Raw genomic sequence first — 18333 nt, 5'->3', positions numbered from 1 at the left:
TATCTAAATTAACGACACAATTTTCTGAACTAATTGGAAAAAGAACTCCAACTGATTATTTCCCACTCTGAAAATGTATGTCGAAATATTGCAGCCCAAATTACGATAAAAACATTTGTCTTATAAACTATCACTCGATCCATTTGCTTTTCATTTGAAAATTGTTTTTGAAAATATAAAGCCATAATTCTGTAGATGGTTGTAAGTAAACAACTGTACAATGGTAGAGAAGCCAATAATTTTACGATAAAAGTTTTCAAGGCTGAAAAATGTCGATGGTAGTAAAAAAAGTCATTATAAGTTTTGAAAGTATTGTGCTTTCAAAATAATAAGAAAGTTTCAAAGTAATACGTTGTTATAGGTTACCTAAAAATCTTTCAAATAGTAAGAAACCATGTTTTACAAATGAGGTTCAGTTAGAATCAGTTTCATACTGTTTTCGTCACACCGATACTCAAATGAAGTATCTAATTTGGGATGCAAATAGCAATCGAAACAGTTCAATATGACAACACACTCATCCCCCGCAAGAAATTTTTCAGACTTTTTTCACATTTTTATGAAATATTCAATTGATTAGCCTTTTTCTGAAGACCTAGAATGATATTTTTTTCGATCCACGCCACGGAGTTCAACCTGTACGTAGTGTAATATTGTAACTCAACGAATCAATTTTATCAATTTTTCCATCATGCTCAATTTGAATGACTATGGTTGCAGGATAGAATCATGCAATTGTTTTCAAACAAACTCTTTTTTGATGTTCCATCAGAAACTTTATCAAAATTTATAAGATAATCAAAAGAGAACATTGAAAACTTTTTGATTGTCGGAAAAAAAGCAAACAAATCAGTGATTCAGCTCATCAGTACATAACATGGTGCGATTAGCAATTATAGCAACGAGCTTTTTTAACAAGGCTCTCCGACTACAAAGATTCAAATTAAGAATTTCAAAAAAAAACTAAAACCAAAACAAAAAAAATCGAGGCTTAAATTGAACGCCATCGAAATTGAACGCCATCGAAACTGAACGTCATCGAAAAAAAGTTTAAGGATTTTGTTTATTTTATTGTGATTTCTGTCAATTAAGCTCGTCATTTTTCTGGATGCTGACCTGACATTTACAGAGAGTGTTGAGGCTGTGGTCGGAAAAGTGACTGTGTGAGTACCCTGTACTGTGTCTGTCACGTGCTCAGAGTAGAAGCCACCATCGATCGTGAACAGAAACCCGTCCACGCGACCTGAATTAAACTGTGAATCAATTTTTTTCAGCTTTTACAATTCAAAAATCCGAATAGAAGCTCTCATTAGTTTCAATTTTTTTTTTCACTGAATATTTTTTTTGAATACATGACGTTTTTCAGTTTATTTTCCTTTCACCCGGTGGTTAATTCTCGATATTATTATGAATTAGTGTAAAATTTATCAAAAATGAATAGGCAATTAGGGACAAAAACTAAACTTTAATTGTGAGCTAATTTGCTAATTATCTGCCCCAGAAAATGAGGGGGAGTAAGGGACCCTAGTCCTTTTGAAAAGGAACCTACGCTTAGCTATCATAAACTCTGTAACTGAAAAATCAACTGACGAACCTTCAATTGGGGATTCGAACTGCAGCGTGACCGACTCTGAGTTCTGACTGATCACTTTTAGGCCAGTTGGCAAGTTAGGATAAGTGCACGTCTTGAATGGGGCAGACATTCTGCTTTTCAGACCACGTTGGATTGCATTAGCTACGTAGGTATACTGGTATCCTGGCAGGAGACTGAGGGTGTCCTGGATCACGTGGGTTGCGGCAGGCACTGGAAACATGATCATAATTCACTTTAGGTAATAGCGTTATGGCCCTTTGAGATACTGCAGATAAAGCGCAGTTGTTTATCATTCAATTGTTTATCCCTGAGGGGGGAGGCGTCCGCTTACCTCTAAATCCGCTGGTGATACTAACCAGTGCTAAGATATTGTTCATTCCTCGTGATCAAAAACGTGGTGTTTTCACTCTGGTCGTAAGTGAGATTAGCAATGACATGCAGTTCGATCCCCGTGGTGCTCAGAGGCACTGCACTTGTGATGTTAGGGGGGAAGGGGCCTATATAGCCGCTGATTGAAGTGGCAGCTCCTGTGTAGGTTTCGTTGTTGGGACAGGAGTACCTGAAGATCCAATTCAGTTTCACTAGCAACTACTACATGAAATTGGGAATGAGAAAAGTGTGTCACAGTCACGGTATAATTTTATAATTTTTGTGGGTTTAAAAAGCAGGGTAAAATGATTGAAATAAAAAAAAAAATCCCATTGACTTTTAGATTTTATAAAATTTTCTAAATAAAATTTTATATCAGCTTCTTATTTTTGTTAGTCTTTTTTGTTATCTTCATTATTCTTCAAATCATTTTCATTCTACAAATCTTTTTCATTCTTCAAATCATTCTCATAGAGAACAAATATAAATTATGCCAGAAAATCTAGGAACCTTAGCACAATCAATCCGTTCCTAATTTTTTCTGTTTCAATATTTTTTTTCTAATAAGTAAGACTTCAACGCCGCGTTTGTTCTTATATTTTAATGGAGGCTATTCTCAAGGCGGAGAAGCAACGATTGCGCGAAAAAGATCAACAATTCAACATCTTCTAAGCAAAGTGACATAATAAGCTGAACTAATTGATGGGCTTTCGATAAGGTAGAGCCTCAAAAAAAACTACAAAAAAACTTTGAAAACTTACACAGTCATGACAGTGAAACTCATCACGTCTCTATCTCTCAACTCAGTCCCCCCTCTGGTCACATTGTACTCATACTCAGTGTAGTTCACAATTGAACTGTTCCCGTCTATGATCATGGCATAGTAGGTGGGCGCATTGGACCCCACGAGGGGGGCTGCCCAGGTGAGGCTGATGTAGTCGGTGTAGTGGGTGTGGAGGTCAAGGTGAGCCACGGGACCAGGATCTGAAAAAAACAAGGTTTTCTGGAAAAAATATACCGAAGGATTTTTTAATCACGTGTGTAATTTTTTTAAAAAAAGGTTGTTCGTGAGTTCAGCGATGAGATTTCCTTCAGTTTGAGTAGGGAAAACGGGATTGTAAAATTCGAATATTGAATTAGATATAATATATAAATAGATAGAATAGAGTAATGAATAAATGATTAACGGTTCCAGAATTGATTGTATTGCTTGATGTTTAATGTTTTTATGACTAAATTTCACACTTAAGGCTTTCGCAAGTGACCGCTTCAGATTCTCAAGTGACAAACGATTTGGCTGGTGAGATTTAACCTTGAATCAATTTACTGCACTATAAGTAGATAATTGGGACAGAGTTATATAAGACAATACATAAGTAAATAGAATATAATGAGGTACCGAAGGTCGCCTCATGACACTTCCCCCTCTGGAAAAAAATGTATCTTAGTATAAATTTCGGAATGAATCAGGCAAGATAATGAGAAAGAAATTAAGCACAAACATAGGTTAGTGATAACCCAAGCAATAGGCCAATATAGCAAAGCTTACAAAGTTTTAAAGTTCAAGAAGTTTTATCATTCTCTTCGATTCTAGTTTTCTTAAACGGAGTAGTTTGCTCCTTAGTTCTGGAAAACGGCACTTTCCGAACAATCGGGGTGAACGGCGTAGTAATTTGATCGGTCAATGGCGTAGTAGTTTTATCGGTGTTTGGTCGTTGTGACGAAGGCCCCGCAGGGTCGGATTCAGTTACACTCTTAACTGAAGGGCGAAGAGGATCTCCATAAAACCTCGTCGGTGTCTCAGACCGATTAGATGATCTGTTAAACTCGCTCGAAGATTGGGAGGTAGGATTGTCAACCTCCATATGGCCAGTAGCCGCTGGGTCCTTTGCTGAAGTCTGAGGGACAGTGTCGGAAGGCTGTGGCTGATCCTGGGGTGTTGCTAACGCCCCTGTAGGAGATGTCAAGGCGGGATTAGTTGGAGGATTGATAATTGGAGCTTTCGATGTAACGATCGCGGGAGCCAATCCTTGAGGCGATGTAACCGGTGCCTCCACCAATTCTAGCTGGGGACCAGTGATCAATGAGTCCTCGCTTGATGACTCTGCTGTTAAGTCAATCACCTTGCCCTTTGAAGGTTCATTTGTATGCCTTTTAGCTGGAGTAGTAGTTAGTTGAGATTGGGACCGAGGAGCAATTTGTCGCTGCAAGCGTTCTCCCACTGTGCCTGGCGTAGCTGAAAACTTAGGGTGGTTAAAATTATGTCTTAGGCTTAAGTGATTTTTCGATAGACTTTCCCTTTGTCGGTAATGTAAGTATGATCCGTAACACGAGTAATCTTGATTTTTGCTAGATTGAACAGAGGTTTTCCCGATTTTTCATCAAGAACTTTCCGAAAGATTTTGACTCTTAGAGGATCTTGTGAAACTAATTTTTCTAATTTACGCGTTTTTGAGAGTCTTTTGGGCCTCGAAGAGGACGACACGTTCATTCTCTGTGAATGCGAGAGTGCTGGTGCTGAGGCATTGCGGACGTTGTCGTAAAAACGTATAGTTCCCTTTGTGATCCCTGACTTCAGCGAGTTTGCGAGGTCGCTATTACGAGCCGCCAATTCACGGAGAAGATCTTGTCCTTGTTGTGGAGGCACATACCGTTTCCACTGCTTCCAGGTGTTAGCTGCCTTCGCAAGGTTCTCCAAGGCTTTAAACGGTTGACTATTCGCTATACGCTCGCCCACACCAAAGAGTGGCTTGAATTTATACGGGATTTCTGGGCTGTGTGACACTCCTCTGGGTACAACTTTCGCGGCTGTAATCCTGGCTTGAACGCTGCTCCGGAGTTAGGAGGTTCCTTTCCAGTCCTTGCGCTGAAGTAGGAGAATGAACAACATTATCACGTGCTAATAAAAACTCAGTGTTAGGCTTCCTCCCAAAATGTAACTCAAAAGGAGATACTTTTAGCGTAGAATGCTTAGTTTTCCGAATATCGTCAATGATTTGTTGTAAAGTTGACTTCAGGTTTTTAAAATTAGGATCTAATTGTTCTGTTCCTAACTTCCGTTATATGGTGTGGATCGATATCTCCACCAGCCCACAACTCCGATGATCCCCCACCGCTGTGAGGAAAGTTTTGATGTTCTTACCAAATAGAGTACACTCCGGGCATTTTTCGCAGAAATTAACGATTTGGCGATTGAGAAATGGCCACTATATATACTCTGAGGCGTCCATCATGGCCGCCTGGCCTGGGTGCGAGCGATGAAGTCGAATCAGAATAGCACTTCGTAACTGTTCGGGTATGGCTAATTTGTTGTCTATCAGGACACAGTTTTTCACCACCGCCGCTTTCGTCCAGAATTGGGCCATGTACGCCCCAGTTTGTTCAAGGATTGCACATCCTTATTGATGATCGCAGTCCTCATCGGTCCGAGGAACGGTTCTTCCCCTGTCAGCTCTCCCAGCAGATCCACATCGAACAATCCCGGCAATCCGACCACCTTCTTTTTGTCCAGAGTGACCAGCGGTTTGTGGTTATTGATGGCATTAACCCCCATTCGAAGTATCTCTCCTCTGGCCTGTCTCGTTAGCCGCTGCCTCCGGCACTTATCGAGGAAATGAGTGAGGGCCTTTTGCGTAGTCTGTCCTCGAGTAACCACGAAACGTTCTCGAGAATGTCTCTGCCTGGCAATGTTTCGGGTCTGTATTTGATCAATACGGCTCGGGCGATCCATAGGGCGAACTGTAGATAGTCTGGGTTTGTTCGATTGCATTATTTACAAAGTCAATAGTATTAGTAGAAGTATTAGAATTATTTAGAGTAGAGTTAAGAGTAGTATTTTGAGCAAGATTAATTGAAGTATCCATATCGTGACTGATTTCTAAGGTCGGAGACAATGAGCTTGAGCAAAAACTTCCGGTTTAGCGTATCTCATTTGCATACTGCGCTGTGATTGTCGAGAGTACCAGAGCATGAAAAGTCGACCTCTCGCGACGATGATATATACTCACGATTTTGCATACGAGCAAATGATTGGCTGGTTGACTGAGAGCATGAACTAACGCCCTCTAGCGGCGAGGAATTATGACGATAAATTAGCATATCCTTTTGAGATTGGTTAACAGATTGAGTACTATTCGCGACGCCCTCTAGAGGCGACGAACTGAACTGTTTGCCACAATGTGATTGGTCAGATGAATCTTACGTTGATTGGTCTATTGTATTAGTTAAGAGGTAGCTAATGTTGCCTCCAGTTTCACCAAACGATCTGATTGGTTGAAACTGGTTATAATTTGAAATTTGCCCCACAGGCACTATTTGAGGTTTGGATTGAGTACTAATCAATTTTAGAGCATTATGAAAAGCTTGAATAGATTTAATGACAAATAATTTGTCACGCGATAATGGCAACAGTGCTTCAAAAGTCGGGTATCTAGACATAAAATCGACGATGCCTAGGGAGGAACCGGGCATATGTTCGATTTAATAATCGAACGGAATGAGGCGGTGCGCCCAGCGAGAGAGTCGTGACTGATAAGATTTTTTATCATACGTTTCATTGAGGGCGGAAATGATGGCCTTATGATCGGTTAGAATAACAAAACGTTTATCAAGTAATCATGTACGAAAATGTTTGCACGACCATACAATAGCCAGTAGCTCTAACTCATTGGTACTATACTTGATTTCCGCGGAGTTTAGAAACCTAGAGGTAAACACAATCGGGGCCCAAACATTTGGCTCTACTTCTTGTTCCAAGCAGGCCCCCAGCCCGCTATGACTTGCATAACATTTAACTCGCGAAGCTTTCGAAGCATCGTAGTGAAACAAATTAGGGATGTTTGCGATGCGGTTTAAGATCTTCTGAACCGCAATAGTTTGCTCTTCCCCCCACAAAAAAAAAAATCTTGTTCTCCGCTTTTAGCGAAGCTCTAAATGCGACTGTATATTTGTGCAAATCCGGGATGAAACGTTGAAGATGATTGAGTGTACCCATAAACGATCTTAATTGCTTAAGAGTTTTGGGTGGCAACAGGGATTTGATTGCCTCTATTTTTGAGAATTTCGGAGCGTAACCGTTTTCGTCGATTTCATACCCTAACCAGACTAGCGTGTTAACTGAAAACTCACATTTACTAAGTTTCAACGCCCATCCTTCTTCAGCCAATCGATTCATGACTCTTTCGACCAGTACATTATGATCTTCAACTCTTCCTTTAGTGACAACCAGTATATCATCGAGGTAACATATGACACCTTCCAAATCCTTGTAAGGTACAATCCATGGCTTTCTGAAATTCCGTAGGCATGTCCGTCAGTCCGTAGAAACCAGTCTTGAATCGATATTTTCCTGTTGCCTCTCCGCACAAAATACTAAAGTTACAGTGACTACTGGTTAGTTCCGATAAAAGTAATTGACTGAAAGCGTATTTAAGGTCAAGAGAAGTAAAACACATCTCCCCAGGTGTGTCTCTAGTTATGATTTGAGCTGCCGAGTCAATCAATTCATGCATATTAGGCATTTGATATTTGTTTTGCCAGATTTGAGCATTCATGGTTTTAGCATTCATCGCGAGTTTTATAGACCCATCTTTCTTTGCTGTTAGGACTATGGGTGCGATGAAATGATCTGTAGTACACTTTTCTAACTTTTCAATGTGCTTGTCTATAATTAACTTCTTAATCTCAGCCGTGACCGATCTTGCAAATGTATAGGGACTTTTCGGCCTTTAACTTGTCTGGGCACCAACGGGTCTTTATGTAAATACTCTATGGTTTTTCGATCTCCCCAGCCTGCTGAATACAATAGGGTACCTTTTGACAAAGTGATCCCTCCAGAATTTTGAGGTCGGGTCCAATTCCTGATCTTCCTCCGAGTAGCTAACTTCTGCCGGTTTGCGTTGCACCGTTTCAATTCCTAATTTCTCATGAAGGTTCAACCAGAGTATATTTCGAGTAAAATTTTCGGAAACCAGGAAACACGCATTCTTGATTTTCCAGCCCTTCGATGTAATAGGGATTTCCAGAGAACCAAACAGTTTAATTGGTTTCTTGTTATAGTCAACATAGGTAACGTCTAAAGGGTGTCTCGCGATGTCCTTAAATTTAACGTTGGGAATCCGCTTCATAAGTATATCCGCCGTTTTCTTGTTTAAGAAAGATACGGGACTGCCAGTGTCCACCGTAGAATACAAGAAAGAGTTACCGGAACGTAACTGAATGCTGAGGCTCCTTGGTTGTCCTCCCGCTGTCTTAAGAAGTTCCACATTGTTAATCTGCACAACCTTTATCGCCATGACCCCATATTCCGGCTCGCTGTCACCATTTACGTCATTTAAATTACACTCTTGATCTGTAGACATCTCTTCATTTTGTACCATGTTAACGCGTCTTCTCGTACTTTACACACCTTAGCAAAATGACCCTTCTTTTTGCAGGCATTGCAAGTAGCTTCTCTAGCCGGGCACGACCGGCGATGTTCCAAAGAAAACGGGTTGCCACAAAAATAACATGGTTTATTTTGATTTTGTCGTTGGTTAGGACGGATTACACCTCCTCCCCGGCTGCTATTTCCTTGACTCTTAAATTGTTGTACTGACGAAGTTGGTTCCTGCTTGACTAGAATAGAGTTTGTTGTATTAGAAGTAGCGTTGTTATGTGGGAGCAAATTCTGAAATTGTTCTCATGTTTTAGCCCCTTTCTCATTCTCCAAAGCCTGTTGTAGAGTATCATCAAGATTAGCTTTTGCTCTGATTAATTGCCTCTGAACCTCCACATCGCGAATGCGGCCAATGAACAAATCTTTCAATGTTGCTCTTTCCTGATCGATCGGCCAATTACACAACGCAGTTTGAGCGCTAAGTCGGGCGTAAAATGATGAGAATGAGTCATTATCCTACATGAAAATTTTATTATACAGGTTAATCCTTTCGACTGTGTAGTCCCGCTCTGCCTTAAAAACATCCTCACAATACTTGTGAAAATCAATGAACGAGCTAGTATTGAGGTCCATATTAGGGTAAGAATCCAAGAACCGTTTTTTTCCTCAATTCCCAGTACGAAGAAAAGTCGCGATTTCAAACGCGCCTCTGCCTCATGGTAACACCAGTTATGTCCAATGCGAGGTCCTTTACTGCTACTCTCTTGATTGTACTCATCAATTCTTCTAATAGCTGCTGCAATTCGGAGGTTCCTATTGGCCACATCTGCTGCATTTTCATCTGTACTCGGTGCTTCGGGCTTTGGGTAAGGTTCATCCACTAACTCTGATGGTGCAACTAGTAACTCCCCCGGTGAAATGTTGTCTTTGAGACTCACGGCCAACAAAAATTGTCCCACCCATGTCTCCCAAATGAAAGGTGGGTTAACCGATGTTCTCGCCTAAAAGGGTGGTATTCCGAGTAGGTCAGTCCTGTCTTCATTCACAGGAACTGCTGGCTGCGCCATGAGATTTGCCTCAGTTTGAGTAGGGAAAACGGTATTGTAAAATTCGAATTTTGAGTTAGATATAATATATAAATAGATAAAATAGAGTAATGAATAAATGATTAACGATTCCAGAATTGAATGTATTGTTTAATGTTTAATGTTTTTATGACTAGATTTCACACTTAAGGCTTTTGCAAGTGACAGCTTCAGGTTCTCATGTGACAAACGGTTTGGCTGGTGAGATTTGTCCTTGAACCAATATACTGCACTATAAGTAGATAATTAGGACATAGTTAGATAAGACAATACATAAGTAAATATAATATAATGAGGTACCGAAGGTCCCCTCATGACAAGCAAAATAGGATTTTTTGTTTTGCTCGCATTGTTTTCGAGTCAGCGAGACAAAAAAAATATGAAAAACAATTTTTAAAAAACAACTTGAAAAAAACTGTTTTTTATTTTATCACGTGTGTGTTTTTTTTAATAAAATTTTGGTCGTGAGTTCAGCAAAATAAAAATTTTGTCACAAAACATGGAAAAAATAAATAAAATGTGATCAATTGACAATCTACAATACAGCGTAAAGTATAGGAATTAAATTCAAGGAAAACAAGGAGAGGCGGTTGCAGTGCAAGCAGCACAGAAGTTTCCGACCACAGTTTTTTCTAATCAATTTTTTTAAACTCAAAAACACTGTGAGCAAAAATAAAAATAAAAAAATTCAATATCCGGTTAGTTTTACAGACAGCATTATGTATTGAATCTTGACATCAGCGTTTTTTTTTAAATACCGTTTTATCATTCGGGTGAAAAGCCTCAAACTAATTACTTTTTAAAACTATATAAAAAACTCTTAATGAGCGCTATAAATACAGCTAGTTACAATAGAGTAATACTCATAATGCGTTTGCGATGACTTACAAGTGCATGTTCCGACTTGCTCGGAAGGTTCTGAGTCGTGTCCCATGTAGTGAGCGACTGCGTAGTAAGTGTAGTACTGGGCAGGCTGCAGGTCAGTGTCCCACAGATTCACTTCTCTATCTGAGACTGGTCCCAAGTCACTGTAGATCTCCCGCAGCCCTCCCTCGTTGTCGTAGCGGAACACCTGCAAACAAAGTTTTTGTTCAGAGACTTCAAAGAAAGTTTTTCCGGCGATCATTCACATTGTTCAGTGAACTTCTTTCAAAAATATCTCAGAAAAACATTTTTTAAATGATTTACAGTTTTCTGAATGAATTCGAACATTCTGAACTTCAAATGTTTTGCTTTATTCAGTTTTGGCCAAGATAGTTTTGGAGGTCGATTTACTGAAAACTTTTAAGTCTTCTTGTAGATTTTTTCGGCTAATTGATACCTTACGACTGCTTTTGCTTGAAGCCATGAATTTTTATGTGTGCTCGGATTTACCAAAATCACACTGAGTGCCTATTTCATCTTCGGCATTTATAGCTATACAGGATACTAACAGGGGCGGATCTAGGATGTTCTCGAGGGGGATTTTCAAAAAATTTTCAAAAATTTTGTCGACCTTTTTTTAGGTTGACCAAACTGATTTTTCTAAGTATCCCTAGGCCGGTTTAGTCAGTGTTTTGGCCAAATTTTCCGACCCTGAATACTAATATATTTTTAAATAAATAATGAAAATATGATCTATGATTTCTGCATTTGGCGAAAATGTTTCGAAAAGGGCTTAGTAATTTCATCACTAAATTTTGTTTTCATCCGACTTTCGAACACGGCATATAACATCATGTTTGTGTACTGCTTGTAGGGCTCGTTATAGATAAGTACCCAGCTGCTGATTATCAAACTTTTCGCGGAATTTTTATTCCATCCGATAGATATCATAACCTTGCGCTCAAAGCAAAACAAATCTGTTTCCCCAAAAACATTTTTTTTTTTACAATTTTGCTAAATACTGTTTTTTTTTCAAATTCTATCTGCATTGCGTTTTTGAAAAAGTGTAGGCTTTTGAAAAAAAAACTAATGAATGAAATAGAAACAACTACAATTCTCGAGTTAATAATAACCCACAAAAACCTATTTTTTGTATCTGACAGTCTTAACGAACCGTTTTTAACAATAAACTCTTTTCCAATAGTAAAGAAATTGGAAACTAGCCTTCAAAAAAATTCTTCTGTTTTTTAAGTCTGATTACACAAAATTTGGACATAAAATGGTACAGAATAATATGCCATTGTATTTTTTTTTGGAGGGGATGGGGGTCGGATGCTTTTTTTCAGGGATTTGACCCTCACAGCAAACAAAGAGTACACATTTCATACTGTTTTATGACATAAACCTTACTCATACTAGCCCTAAACTTTTTCTTTTGGCGCCTTTAGCGCCAATATATACTTATTTTGAAAGGGAATGCGCGCCAAACAAACAAAAAGTGCCCAAAAGCGGCTTTTTTGACCAGTTTTGCCTGATGCAGTTTTGCTGATGCTTGGTCACAAAACGGTTTGTATAGCGTTTTGAAAGTGCTGGGAAATCAATTTGATGGACCTAAGAAAATCAACAAAAACTTTGATATTTTTTGAAACCCCCCAAGCTCAAGAAAATTCCTAGATCCGCCCCTGATTTTTCGAGGATGACGGAAACTTCAATAAAAACACAAGATCGAATCTATTCCATCAAGATTTTCTTATATCAATCAACAAAAGTTGACATTAGTGGTTAAGCCGGAAACAGTATGTTGTAAAACTGATTTTAAAAAAAGTTGATCAAAAAAATTACTTAGAACAAAGATAGCAACTTTTTGTGCAATTTGCACAGGTTTTCCCGTCCACATCCACAAATAAAACTATGGCAAAGTCTTTTTTCAAAGAAACGTTTTTTTTTCATTTATACTTGTTGTAATAAAAATTTTATAGAAACGCGCAGAACAAAAGAGAATTAGCTTAAATTAAATTAGTGAAATAAACAATTTCCTGTAAAATGTTATTGACAATCACAGAAAATGAAAAAAAAAAACTAGTTTATTTTTTAATTTTTGTGCAGAATTATTTTTTGAATTCTAAAAAAAATAATTGCCAAAAAACCCTTATTGAAAAATCCAAAAAAAATGTTTTCCTGCAGTAAAACTAAGTTTTCACTATTTACATCAAACTTTTAGTGTATCTCCAAACGACTTATTACCAACTCGCTCGCTTCATTTGCTTGAAACTTTGCTGTTACTGAAGTTTCAAACTAGTTTTTCTATGCACTAGGATAACTTTGTGAAAAATCTAAAATCTCGTTTGAAGCAGGACTGAAATGGCTTCAATAGGATATATCTTTCGACTACTTCTGATGATTTTTTGCAGTAACTGAGTTTGCGTGAAAAACAAAAATTGGAAAAAAAAACTGAAAAATAATCAAACAAAGAAGTTGACAATGATCTTAAAAACAAGAAAAGATGGTTGCTCTGCAAATTACACACAAAGCTTCACCAATAACAAACTTAAAAAAAATTAACTCGCAGTTTTATATTTTCAGGCAGTCGGAATTACGAACTAAAAAGTACATCACAGTAACACATCACTTCAAAATACCCAAACCTCAGTTTGAGTCCTTGTGATGCGCGCATTTTGAGCCGATAAACATAAGATTTCCTATTTGCTTAAAAAGAGTTTACTTGAATGCAATATTTGTTTGCAAATACAATTACAAAATTGAAAAAAAAAAAATTTTGAAGTCAAAAAAATTTTAAAAAGATTTCCTTGATTCAAAAATTAGCAAGAAAAAATTTTACAGCTCAGCAAAGGATTTTTCGCATTAGTAGCTCGACTTAGTACCTCGCCTTTTTTGTTCCAAAAAGGTCTAAAAAACACAAAAAAAATTCTGGATGCTTACAAATTTATTGAAAATTTTAAAATCTTGATTAACTCACGGCTTAAAGGATTTTAAATTGTTATAAATCACACGATCCCTTTTGATTATCTGGAACCTGATTTCAAAGTATTTGTGGAGCCTGATGGGCGAAGTCTTTCTTTAAAGAAAGTTTCTCCAAACAAACAAACGTTTGGGGATAAAATACTGAACCTAACTTCAGACGATTTATCCACTAGGGAAACTCCGAAACTATCCTTCTTGACGATTGGAACAAAAAAATGCTTTCTAAGACCAATCAACGCACCGAGTAGGTGACCAAATTGTTGTTAATATCTCCAGAGCTCTGATTGATCTGCAGATATAGTGAATCTGTACTGCCTCCCAGGGTGATATTGGTGTTGGTAACAGTCAGTATTGGCGCCGCCGGAGCTGCAAATAAGTCATCTTTAATTAAAATAAGTCATTAGAATCGTATGGTATTTGCTTCATGTGGCTAATCGTCGCACATGATGGTCCATGCTTTCGTGTATCAATCTTTGGTGCGCGTGTTTTGCTTCCGACTCTTTTAATCGACCAGTAACTGGTTGACCTAAACTATAGTTTCAAGGGTTTTATTTCAACCAGGCTTTCCATTAATTTTAAAAAAATGTTGAATTTTTAGTTAACTCATCACAGCTGGTTGCAAACAACGACTGTAAAAAATGTTTACCCGTATGGACGACAAGACTGATTCCGTTGGGGTCTGTTTTTGTCAAGGCATCCAGGGGGCAGACCCAGTAGCTGGTCACTGTCACAGTGTAATCAGCAGCCGGATTGAGGCCCACGCTGAAACAGGTTCTTGATTTTTAAAACGGAAGCAGCTACAAAGAAAGCAGGTCCTTAAGAGAAACAACCTAATTTTCGGATAAAAACTTATTATGAGATATATTATGCTTCAGGCTTATGGAAAAAATGTTGCATTAAGATTTTCAGTTAATTATGATTCATATTTTTTTTGATGATGAAATTAATTTTAGATCAAATAGCGTTGAAATTTGTGAAATAGTTCCATAGCAGTTTGAAACTCCTGCTCATATGATGGTTAACGGTTTGTAGTTTTTCAAAGTCGAGTTTCGTTTGATCGATTGAAAAAATATAACATATTTTTGGAGCTCCAATAAAAAAGATGACAATGAGCGGCATTCTTGTTTTTTTCATAGCCTAAGTGAACTTTTTTTAAAAAGTTCAGAGCCGTATAAGTGCAATTATAAATCAGACATCAACAGTTTTTTAGCAGCGAGATGGTTAAGTGGCGAAGCAAAAAATTTTCAGAACATCACAATAAGAAATTGTCTGCAGATCTTAAACAGGGGTACAAAAATGGTTCGACGAAAGAGCAAAACAGCTCGTATACAGATCCTTCCGATCGCGTTGAACAGTCTTAGAATTAATTGTTAGTTTTTCCAGATAACCAGAAGTGATATACAGGTTTAACATTTTGGCGTAGAATCCAATCCCTATCTTACAGTTACTTAAGCAAAACCAAATTTTAGTTCTGAATTCGACATTCTGTTGAATGTACCTGGAATCCGAAAACAAATCATCCTATCCGACTCTCGTTACTTACAAGGTGTAATTGTGGATAGCCGGATGTTCGATTTCCACAGTTGAATTACTGGCATTGATTGATACATTGTAGCCAGTTAGAGTCCCCCCTCCAGTGCTCCATCCAAAACTCACTGATTCATGCGTGGGGACCGTGGCAATCAAATCCACAGGTGTGGATGGTTCTGCAATGTTTACATTTTTTGTACTCACTTTAAAAATTTGTTGACGATGTTTGTACGTCATGTGTATGTATTGTCTTCGTTTTATGAACCCAATAGAAGAAGCGGATATAGGTTCACCCGGTTTGACCAAAAATACTAAGCATACAATTTGCAGATATAATAGTAGTTTTCATATATAAAAATAAGCACAATTATATCCATGAACCAAAAATGTTTCGTTTTTTTTGTAATCTTTCGAATTCTTCAAAAAAAATTGGATTGTGTTCGTAACTAAACACATGTGAGAATAACCCCGGTTACTCAAAGCTTGAATCGCCAAAAGATTAACGCTCTTGCATGTACAATGTGTAGAAAAAAACCCGAATGTACATTTGAAATAAGCCAAGCTTAAGAAGTTTGAAATTTTCATAAAATGATTATAATAAATTTATGGAAATTTCAAACTTCTTAAGTTTGGTTTATTTCAAAGAAGCTTGTTTTTTGATTTTGAAAGTGCTAAATTATGAGGGTTTTCGAGAAAAAAGTTTTACGGAAAACGGAAAATATTGGAAACTGAAAAAACTGGAAACTCATATAGAATTTGTATGAGCACAGTTTTTTTTGCAAAAAATTCTGATTTATTTACGATGGTACTGAGTTAGGACTGGAGTGTATAACTCATAGAGTAATTTCGGATAGGGTACACCGTCTGCTCGTCACGCTATCTTATTTTCGGCCGGATAGATTCGTGCAACTTCTTAGTCTAATACCGATCCTAATCTTACTCTTATACTATCTAGTCTCAGGTTGTTTAACTAGTCTCTGCTAGGCTCAATAGATCTAGGGTATACTGGTTTATTGCGGCTGCTGAAGTACTCGGGAGAGTGCAACTAATTTCTAAGTTAAATTCAAATCTCTCTGGTGCTGAAATTACAAGTAACTTCAGCACTTACAAATAAGTGGGTTGTTAGTTAGATGGATCATGATTGGTTAATATTAAATACTTTACATTGGTAAAACATTTAATTTATCCAATCATAAAATATAGTTTAGATCAGGTTCCACCCATCCGGGTTTTACAGAGTTTTTTAGAACAGTTCTTCTGTAATTCGAAGGATGGATGATGGACGTTGGTATTTGGCGAACATCATAATTTTCTTCCGCTTCTTCTTTGTTAAAGAAGTTCCAGGAAGCTGGAGTTAGGGACATAAGACGTTGTGTTCTTCTTGTGACAACGACTGAGTCTCTGCAACAAAATCAATTCTGATTTCAGAATGGTTGGCTATGTCAGGTTTTTCTGTTCTTCGGGGAGAACTTCTTTTGTGTCTGATCTAGCTTGGGAATGGCGTGGAGATTGTGCGTGGAGGGGATGCCTGGTTACTCGGATCTGTACGTACACTTCAACATCGAGGTGGTCATTGGTCTAGTTCAATGAAGTCCTTTTCTGCGAGGTCAAGTCGTACTCTAAATCCTTTGAGTTGTGATTGTGAGCGGCATATTGATTGTAGTTGGTCATTCTCTCTCGAGTGTGGTGGGGTCGTTTTGTCTTTTGATGTTCGTCCTTGGTGTTGTATTCTGATCTATGTATTGCATCATGTAATTTACATTTTATAAAACTTTTATTAGTTTAATATTTCTTAATTATGATTTTAGTTAGTTGTTTTCACAAAAGCTTTTTGTTTTAGTTTGGTTATTTTGAAGAGTTACTCACCCTTGAGTAGCTCTTATTAAAAATAGGAGTGTGGTCACAAAGCGTGGATGTAGCGCGGTGGGTTAGGCCGGCTATAGAGCATGCTCAGGACGTCCTTCCTGGTGGGTTAGGCCAGGGGTGGGAGTATGATTTCATGCGGTTTTTGTGAGGGGTCCTGTTATGTGACAACGTTTTATGTTGGGTTTGTTGTGGTCTTTCTTATGTCTTGTTGGTTATGTCCTTTTTCCAAAAATCAAATTGTTTGTGGTATGGGTTTGTCTTTCGACTTTTTTGTGTTTTATTATTTCTTTCTGAGACTTTATAATAGTCTTCAAAAGAATAAATTATCCAGTTTTAAACTGGGTTAATCCGGTTTGGGTACCGTTGGTTTCCTTTTCTTAGTCATGCTGTTATTCTATGATTTGTGGTATTTAGTAAGCTGCGTTGGTTAGTTTTGTTTAGTATATGATTCCTTTCCAACCGGGTTAAAGGAAAGTTTGAAACATGTTATTTTATGTTAGAGTTGGTGAGTGTGAAAACTTGAAACTGAAATTCATTATTTTAAACAATTCTTCGTGGGCGAGCTGTGCGAGTGTGGATAGGATTTCTGTACGAATGAATGAGATTATCAAAAGGTTAGTACTGCATTTGCATTTTATTAATTTACTACATAGAATTTGGAAATTTACTGCTAGGTATGGGGGAATTTTAAGTTACAAATTTTCATCATAATTAGATTTACTGCTTGTGGGAGAAATTTTATAAATGAATTTACTGCATTGATATTAAATTTATAAATTTATAAGTGTAATTGATTAATAGAATTTTAAAATTGTTTGATGAAATTTGCGATTTTTATTTGTCTTTTGTGGTTTTTGTAGGTGATTGTCGGATGAAAGCTAAAAATCTAAAGAAAACATGGATAAAGAATGGTGAGTTTTTAATATTGTAATTAGTTAGTAATATTCATTTAATTCATACTTACCTGTTAGTCGTCGGGGAAAAAACCGTGGGGGCAAATGTCGTGAATTAGCTCTGAAGTTGTTAGTAGTTTAGCTAAGATGCGGATGATGTTTTTAGTCTGAAGTAGTGGCCAAAGCAATTGAAGTGCCTTAATGGTGGTTAGTTCTTCAGTGCCAACTGCAAACTCATAAGGTGTGTTTTGGATTAAGTTATATAATTTGTGATTAAATTTAGTGTTGTGGATGAATTCTAATATTGGGATTTCTATAGGTTGTACAAACTCGTGCGGGATAAGGAAGGGTCGGTTTTCGTCGGCGTTGAAGGTCTTGATGATGGGACAGAAGATGTACATTTGGGTTATGGGGTCATAATTACGAAGAATACCATGGAGGTTAGTGTCTTTAATACAATATGTGAAATTTAGGAAATATTGTGAAGTGTATTTTGAATTAATGAATTGAAAACGATGGTGTGTTTGTCTAGAGGGGGTGTGTAGGTCAAAGTGATTTTGGATGAAACGATAATAACTGTATGTGTGGGTTTGTTTAGTGCGCAACATAATATCGTGTGAGCAGTGCAAATCTCTTTCGTGTGGTGCAAGGAAATGAAAGGTTAGTGAAAATATTTGGAAGCGTTCTTTAAAACTTTCGTATGCTTGTGTGTCTGTTAGTGCTTCTGAAATAATGTGGTCATAATTACGGTCGAAGATGTTTAGTGTAAATACA

At 37.6% G+C, this 18333-nt stretch overlaps 1 protein-coding gene across 1 annotated transcript in view; it reads right to left on the bottom strand.

Annotated features, from left to right (window-relative positions):
• The window catches only part of LOC134853393 (uncharacterized), a 196480-nt gene that overhangs the window by 156077 nt on the left and 22070 nt on the right, over nucleotides 1-18333 (bottom strand). The window contains exons 3-10 of the mRNA XM_063869385.1: nucleotides 14814-14976; nucleotides 13917-14032; nucleotides 13512-13636; nucleotides 10313-10496; nucleotides 2725-2947; nucleotides 1951-2153; nucleotides 1595-1804; nucleotides 1117-1243 (exon numbers count right to left, since the gene is read on the bottom strand). Coding sequence (XP_063725455.1) covers nucleotides 1117-1243; nucleotides 1595-1804; nucleotides 1951-2153; nucleotides 2725-2947; nucleotides 10313-10496; nucleotides 13512-13636; nucleotides 13917-14032; nucleotides 14814-14976 — 1351 coding nt within the window. The remainder of the gene's footprint in view (nucleotides 1-1116; nucleotides 1244-1594; nucleotides 1805-1950; nucleotides 2154-2724; nucleotides 2948-10312; nucleotides 10497-13511; nucleotides 13637-13916; nucleotides 14033-14813; nucleotides 14977-18333) is intronic.

Source organism: Symsagittifera roscoffensis, chromosome 8 (assembly GCF_963678635.1).
Source record: "Symsagittifera roscoffensis chromosome 8, txSymRosc1.1, whole genome shotgun sequence".
Lineage (NCBI taxonomy): Eukaryota > Metazoa > Xenacoelomorpha > Acoela > Convolutidae > Symsagittifera > Symsagittifera roscoffensis.
The sequence above is the reverse complement of the archived record's forward strand: the minus strand, read 5'-3'. Positions and strand labels throughout refer to the sequence as shown.